Source organism: Bactrocera latifrons, unplaced genomic scaffold (assembly GCF_001853355.1).
Source record: "Bactrocera latifrons isolate USDA-ARS-PBARC rearing strain unplaced genomic scaffold, ASM185335v1 scaffold_62, whole genome shotgun sequence".
NCBI classification, from domain to species: domain Eukaryota; kingdom Metazoa; phylum Arthropoda; class Insecta; order Diptera; family Tephritidae; genus Bactrocera; species Bactrocera latifrons.
In genome coordinates, this window is record NW_017537290.1 from 755,536 (window position 1) to 764,247 (window position 8,712).

Genomic DNA, 8,712 nt, shown 5'->3' on the forward strand with positions numbered 1-8,712 from the left:
CAAAACTATAATACTCTCTTTAGCAACTTTGTTGCGAGAGGATAAAAAGATAAAATGAACAGGTTCTACTCCACCGAATTATTGCACCGATTCTATGCCAGCGAAGGGAACATGCTTCTCTACAATAAAAAGCAGCTAGTTTATAACKTGGTCTTAAGAGACGCTATATTAGTATTAAAAAATGGTCGTATATTTTTTGCAGGCTATGTACTCATCGGAACGCCTACGTATATGGATCGAAAGCCGTGAACCTTGAAGCATTGAATCCGTTAGACGCGGCCGCTACTAGTGGAAAACAAAATCTAAAAGAATTCATTATTTTTAACTTTGTTTTCAGCACCCAATTTCAAGCTGTAACGCATTTACAAAAGTAAAAGCTAAGTGTACAGGCACTAGCATACTTTGACGTCTGACACAACCATTCGTGGATGTCATTAAACCTTCAGCCAAACGTTCATTTTAACTTACCCTTTTCGTCCAACTGCAATTGTGTCTTCACATATTCGGTGGGAAATGTAATACAAATTTCAATACCGCCAGTAATACCGCCCGCCACAATGCCCTTCAAGCCTTTGTTACCCGCTGAAGGTGCTGCTGCGYCAGTATTTGCCATCCAGGGTCGCTGACCGAAAGGGTTTACAAAGGCTGTTGTTAATCCTCGRCGTTCCATGATTGATATGTGGCTGTGCGAGTTTTCGAGTTATAAAGGTAAGTCTTTAAATGGAGGGGGATATTTGGGCTATAAAGAAACGAATCGAGTGGATTATTAGTAAAGTGTAGATATGTACAAGAAATGAACTGCTCCCGTGTGTCTGGCTCGCGGCCAAATTTTAAGTTATACGTATTTTTGTTTTTATTTATGATTACTTATTGCTGTTTTCATGYCTCTACAATCTAATAGAAAAAGAGAGATGAAGAGAAACGTTTGAGTTCATTACTTTCTAAATTTATTTTCACAAGTAACCTTGAACACCTAACCCGGAAAACTGGCAGTCAGCTGAGCAATATTTAGGTTTTAAGAGTTATGCTTTTCTGTTTGTTTGTTAGAAGAATTTTGTTGCAGTAATATAGACTTTGACTTATAGTAAATTTTAACGCACCCATTTTTCAATTTTCGTTAAATTTATTTATTTTCCARTATCAATAATTTTATATAAATCAACCACAGTATCTTATGTAGCCAGCATAATTATTCTTGGACCAAATGGAACCGGTTTTCGGAAAATGCAAAAGAGMAGCTAGTTTATCACGTTACAATACGGGATGGGATAGATACWGAGAGTTGAAAAGGGAAGCGAGACGCATTTGCAGATAAAAAAAAGAGAGAGGCTGAAATGCATGAGTTCGAAAAGCTTGACAATCTGACCCAACCATAAAAAACAATCAGCAATTACCCGACTGACGAATAATAAAGCGGCAGAGGTCGACAGATTTCGACCAAGTTTCTTTGTAAAGTATGTAAAAAGTCGGACGAAAACATGTCCCATGATTGGAATTTAAATTTGGTCTGTCCAATCCACAAAAAGGGAAACCCCACAAACTGCGCTTACTGCCGTGGGATAAGCCTCCTCAACATCGTATATCGTTCTATCGAATTGTGTGAAAGATTACAGCGCACAGACAAAAATCTGATTGAATCTTATCAACAACGGACCATATATTCGAGAAGCGCCAAATCATGGAAAAGAGCAGTGAAAAGAACATCGACACACACCACTTCTTCACCGATTTCAAAGCTTCCTTTTGGCATGAAAAGGAACTGCCTTTTGACGCTATATCTGAATTTGGTATCCCCGCAATRCTAATACGGCTGTATAAACTGACGTTGAGCAACCCCAAAAGGTCCATCAGGATCGGGAAGTCTATCCAGTCATTCGATACCAAACGATGTTTCAAACAATGCTAATCGCTATCATGCGACTTATTAGATTGCTACATGTACATCAGAAATAATAATCAGAGTCGACGTTACGAGTTTCAGAGAAAAAGGTTTTGCAAAAGATTTATRGTCCTTTGCGCGTTGGTTGGAACGATGAGCTATATAAGATWTACGACGACATTGACATAGTACAGGGAGTTAWAGGACAGCGGCTACGCTAGCTATGTCATGTCGTCCGAATGGGCGAAAACATTCGAGCYCTGAAAGTATTCGACGCAGTACCCGCCGGGGGAAGCAGTGGAAGAGAAAGACTTCCACTCTGTCGAAAAGACCTGGTGGAGAAGGACCTGGCTTGTCTTGGAATCTCCAATTGGCGCCAAGCAGCGAAAAGAAGAACGACTGACGCGCTGTTGTAAACTCGGTTATAARGTATAGAAGGTATAAAATAGTTTTATCTTTCTAGGGTTAAAGAAACAAATATTGTGGAATAGTAGCTGCCAAACCAGTTATGACCAATTTTTCCTCACCAGTTTCTTTTCATTTTGATAGATATGTATCAAATCATAAGCTGTGAAGCCCAATACTCTCACCTAACATAATTTGTTGATATGAATTAGAGTGACGAAAATCATTATATTGGGTATATGGATTCGAGGAAGATATAGACCATTTATTTTAAAATAGAGTTAACTGGGTATCATTTTTGYTTTAAGAACGCTGCCAAAAAGTGACGGGCACAACGTTCCACAACTTTCAAAGTGATACAATACACTTTCTTAGATATTCAATATTTTTCGACAATATCTTTCTTTTGAGGATGAGTCATATCTTTTTTAGCTTATTTTGTTTAATTTTTCATTTAGAGGGCGTAACAGATCGCTATCCATACTGCGGGAAAAGTTTCTACTTGATACGTAATCATATTTATATAGGATTATCATTTTGATAAGGTATATTTAATCATATGCATACGTATCAACTCATTTCAGGTGTAATAAACATTCAAAAAATCGATCTGAACTACTATAACCATAAACAATACAAAAATTTGTTACTTATCAAAAATACATTGAAAATTTCGTCGAATAATCAAGCTTTTGCTAAATTATTAAACACGCTTTTACCAATCTTTATCCATAAAACTATATTTTATATGCACCACTTAGTATAAAAATATCTCATATCAATTCACATAATCATATCAATTTGTGAAAATCTTAGAACCCCTTTATTAGTTTTTTTAAATGTTTTTTGGTACGGCAATACTATATCGCAGAGTTATTTGCYGCGGTTAAAAATTGTTTATATAATAAAATGTTTTTAATTTTTCCTCGCCCTAACAGAAAAGCCAGGCATTATGGTATGTTATGTTTATATGTATATKAAACTATTTTTAAAAACTCGTGATGACCAAAACGGCATTACTAATTTCTCATCGTTCTCTTAATTTTTCGTGTTTTCTTACTCATTCTTTTWATGCTTGTATAAGCTATGACAATGTAAGAAACAATTTCGAATACAACCACGCCTTTCATACAACAATAATTTTCAAATTATCTTAAACTTTGACAACTTTTCAAAAAGCGWGCCTACCAAACGATGAATTCCGTGAGAAGAACGCGATTTCCTTACGTCATTTCAATAATTCGTCTGTGTGGAAGAGCTTTTTTCTTGGAAAATTCACATCACATAAAGTGCTTGAACAATGAATCTATTTGAAAGCACSTGTGTTTCCGAGTTTTACTTTGGGCCCTTATTACGACAGAGTGAAAATTTATTAAATCGGATAATAACCCTGCCCACTCCCCATTTAACAACCTTGTTAAAAACTAATTAAAGTGCGAAAAATCAATAACTAAATTTGTCAAAGGCATTAAAATTGACATCCAGTTTTATATAAGAAGGCTTTATAGGAGCCGGTGTCCGAGGTGCCACCCACCATTAGATGACATGACGTATCTTCGGACCTTCTCAAGCAATTTTAATTAAATTCGATACATAGCATTGTTAYGACATTTCAATCTCACTATGCAAAAGTCTACTTTCCATATAACACAATTTCAAATTTCTTCCGATTCTTTCACTTTACAAAATAAAAATCAAGCACAAATGAATTTATATGGATAATGCTTTGTACGAATAGTGCCTTTGATACTTAAAAAAATTGTCCAAATCGAACCAAAAGTGTTCAAGGCCCATATATCGAAGWTGTGGACTCCATTGCCTGTAGTTTTCACTAAAACTACCGATTAATCTTTCAGGTGTATTATTGCAATTCGGAGAGAGCCCTTTTCCGATAATAATATGCTACAGATGAATCGAATTGTTATAATACTTCCCTTAGGCCACATTTACCTAATACAAAGATTTTCGAACTTCCGCATAACTCATAATATTGGATATGCTACAGTTTAATGCTGAATTTATTCTACAAATTATCCCAMTATCCACCTTATCCTACATATAATGATCTTTATTATTCCAACAAGCTTTATGCTGAAAATGTTTGTCTGTAAGTGAGTTATTTATTTATGAAATTGCTTTAAGATATGTTCTCGAACATACCTGAGTTATGTCAAAAATTTGGGTAATCAGCAAAGATCTTTATACAATAAAGTTATTTCCGACTTCACACCTGTCTTTAACTTTATGTTGATTATGTTTATCATAAAATTTTAGTGATGATAGTGAAAAAGCTTTCTTAAAAAATATGGGGTTTAGCGATTAACAAGTATGGACTTAGCTTATGGTGAACATTAGTCCAAACCTCATATTCTTAATGTTACGACTGCCACTTACCGATCAAAATTAGATAAAGAATAAAAACATTTTTCCAAGGTTGCTGGTAACAATCGCATAACTGTAAAAAATGCACCACTGTTATCGTGCTTACTGATTTTGATAATACAATTTTAATAAACCAAACCAATTTATGTGTATCAATCCAAATTGAAAACTAAAAGTAGGCTATCTAATATTTTTTATATTGATAGCCACATAAATGCAGGCACTTTTAGATGCAAACCAATAAATAAAATGTACGTACATATATTACAAATGAATATATCTATGTATATACAGRTGTACAGTGTTGTCAACTGAATTATTGATTAATTTTCTAATCTGCCGCTAAATTTAATTTGCGAGGTACTGCAAAAATTTAATGAAAGTTGACATATACAGTTTTATACATATTAATAGAGAGGCATTGTTAGACATATTAATTTGCAAGCAAATATCTTGACTAGATCCAAACTTTACTAAATCTCACCGTAATTTCTGTATTTTAYACTCCACTATTAACAAACCTGCAACAAAACATTATCTGACTTTATAGAATAAGTTAAATTATATKTACATAATAAATCAAAGCAACTTTTACCGTCTTAAAGGTGAAAATTATAAACAATATTTAGTTTACTTAGCTCATTTCAAACCCGAYAAAAAACTATCTATAAAACACACCTGTAATCGCAATCTTGTACAGCACCTGTCTGCAATGACGAAAAACAACCCAGAACAATATAATATAACAGAATTGTGGAGAAATGGATTAAGCTATTATAAAAGGAAGATTACTTTGTTAGTGGACTTTATCGGACAAAAGCAATAGCATTGCGATAATTCACAATTAAACGAAGTGTTAATTGGCGCTACAAACAGAAACTKAATATGTGCAATTCGGACACTTGTTAATTGACTAGATTAAGAATCTGTATATAAGACTTGGAAAGCTTAGTTCGAAAAGGAGAAGCTAAAAATTTAGCAGAATWTGTGTGCTACTCTACCTCTCTTTTGACTGCTAGCGTACATCATGACATCGATATTATTGGCCATAAAAAATAAGGTTGGACAAAGAAGCGAAGCAAATGAGTGTGATAGTAAACGCGGGCAAGACGAAATATCTCCTGTCATCAAACAAACAGTCATCSCACTCGCCACTTAGCTCTCACGTCACTGTTGACAGTCATAACTTCGAAGCCGCAGATAATTTTAATCTTGTAACCAGTATTAACACCAACAATAACGTCAGCTTTGAAGTCCAATTCATTATCACCGTACTGATATATGGCGCAAAAGCATGGATGATGACAACATCTAATGAGTCGGCGTTACGGGTTTTCGAGAGAAATGTTCTGCGAAGATTTATGATCCTTTGCGCATTGGCAACTGCGAATACCGCAGTCGATGGAACRCTGAGCTSTACGTGATATACCACGACATTGACGACATAGTTGAGCGAATTAACAGACAGCGGCTACGCTGGCTAGGTCATGTCGTMMTAATGTCCTAATGGATCCAGCTCTGAGARTATTCGACGCAGTAYCCGCCGCGGGAAGCAGAGGAAGAGGAAGAACCTGGCCATACTTCAAATATCCAATGATAATGACGTAACATTGACTGCAGCGAAAATGATTTTAACTTAGCTGTCGCATCCACGTAACAAATGAGCCCGATCACCTCTATCTGGCACAAATAGAAATTCACAACTGATCTATTTTATATTTTTCCGTAATTTTCATTGATGAATTTTTCACAATTTTTACCCTCACAAATAAAGGCTTCATAATCATAGCTYCATTGCACAAATAATTAAACATATGTATATTAATTTTTTCATAGTTTTTACTTACTCACCTGAGCGTGAGCTACACCTTACACTAAATAAAATCAATGAAAGTTTGTAAATATTTACTGCTGTTTGCAGCCTTATAAAGCATAGAATTGTGTTTTGTTTCGTTACAACCGAACTACGATCTGACCTATTTTTTTCCCTCTTGAACAGCTTTCATCAGTTCATTATTAACATTTATCTAAATTCGTTTAGTACTGTTATATTTGTTTCAGTATCATAGAGATTTGTTTACTGTGACATTAGCTAATATTTGTTTAATTTATTCAGCATTATTCTACTGCACACATACTGCTTATCCTTATAAATACTAACCGCTTTAGCAAATTCATGGAAATTAATTTGTCTACGTGCATTAACGTGCAGTTTAAGGTAGAGTTGTTTAAAATAGAATAATGAGAGCATATAATCGAAGATTGCTACTCAAGTATGCAGAGGACTTTAATGAGAGTTTTGATAAGCATCAAAAGCCAAAACTTTGGTTATCTCCTTCAAAAAATAGTCAAGGTTATTTARTGTGCATATTATATAACTAAACAACGACAAATTTTCGAAGAGCAATAATTTAAATGGACATTTTTTGATTTTGTCGCAAATCATCATCGACAAAAAACTGAAGCAAATAGACTCAACTGATAACGGGCACGCAAAATTATATGTCTTCTCCATGTGACATACCTACATATGTAGGTACATACATACATACGGTATAAATATGACTGTCCACATACTATATATTTTAAGTAAACAGACATACTTTCCTAGGTATTTAAGTACTATATGTGCGTAAGTAACTGAGTAAATTTACATTGATATATATTAGGGTGGATCGTTAGTAAACCACAGTCGAACAACTCAACTTGTATTACTGATTTCAGATAAATGATAAACCCCATTAGAAGAGTCTCATAGAACAATTAAACTGATGTTTAGATTTCATTCTGAAAGACATTGCTGAAAATATTGCTTATAAATGCAATAACAGCACTTATCATTACTTTAAAATAATATTTGGTAAAATTACTAGAGTAATCATTACATCAAAGCGTCGCTATCAAAGTGATGAGTAATGAAAGTTAATAAATATATACAGTTTTGTACATGTTAATAAAGAAGCATTGTAAAACATTTAATTTTAGTAGAAAATATCTCATGACTTTGTTTATAGTAGAAATCAGAACCATCAAAATAATAACAGAAGTTCAAGGCTCAACAGTGATCCAAGCTAAGCCGATATCGGTATTTTTGAACGCCGCTCTTAACTAGAATTTATTTCATGTTAATTCTCTTGAAGCAGCTCTATAATTTAGTGATCAAATCATTAATCGACAACAGTATATAGACTTATATATAACTACATCGACAAATCTAAGCCTATTTCGATTAAAAAAAATATTCCACTAAGTAAAGAGATTTATGATTTATAATGCAAGTAGTATTAAACATTTCTTTAACCTCCGTCTRTGCTTAGAAAATAATAAATCGAACGTAAATGCCATCACATGCTCTATTGACTGTCATTGTCATAGTTGCCTCCAATTCATCAAAATTGAGAGAGTGGCGAATCGAACAAGCAACTAGCATTAATGAAATATACTCACATAATTAAAAAGAGATAATATAGAAAGCGATTGTATTACTTTAATAAGGTATCCACTCAATGCTTTCTAAGAATTCATTTATCCTGAACAGGATATACGTACATATGTATATTAAGTTTTCCAAGAAGTTTGTATTCTACTTCACACACTTTATAATTACGTTGAACTATTTTAATATATTTAAATTAGGCAGTAGTTAAATTTACAAATACAACTTGTTTTGAAAATATACGGAACTTGTCGCAAATARATACAAGGTGTCCCAAAATGAACGCAAGATTTAAATTTGCCGCCATTTAAAACTTTTTTCACAGTTAACGAAGTTAAAATACAGTGTATTTTGTATGAATTCGAATTGCGTCCACCAAGCTTTCATTATTTTTGAAATATTATTCAAGCTTGCTCGATACTTTGCATGCTTTTAGAAACAAGAGTATAGCCACATATCCATAGACCTTCACGCCTGYTCTAGACTCTCGCTTTTTATTCATTTTATTTATAGAACTTAGCGCAAATGAAATTGGAACTTATAAATAAATTTTAATATATTTTTTCACAAAAAATTAAAATTATAATTAATTTGAAAGCATAAAAAAAAT

At 33.5% G+C, this 8,712-nt stretch overlaps 1 protein-coding gene across 2 annotated transcripts in view; it reads right to left on the reverse strand.

The window, feature by feature from the left end:
• The window catches only part of LOC108975184 (putative tricarboxylate transport protein, mitochondrial), a 15,263-nt gene that overhangs the window by 3,068 nt on the left and 3,483 nt on the right, over positions 1–8,712 (reverse strand). The window contains exons 1-2 of one of the 2 annotated variants that reach the window (XM_018943521.1): positions 6,518–6,735; positions 469–739 (exon numbers count right to left, since the gene is read on the reverse strand). In XM_018943521.1, coding sequence (XP_018799066.1) covers positions 469–670 — 202 coding nt within the window. In that variant the 5' untranslated portion in view covers positions 671–739; positions 6,518–6,735. Of the gene's footprint in view, positions 1–468; positions 740–6,517; positions 6,736–8,712 lie in introns of those variants that run through there. The other variant, XM_018943520.1, reaches the window with a different exon arrangement.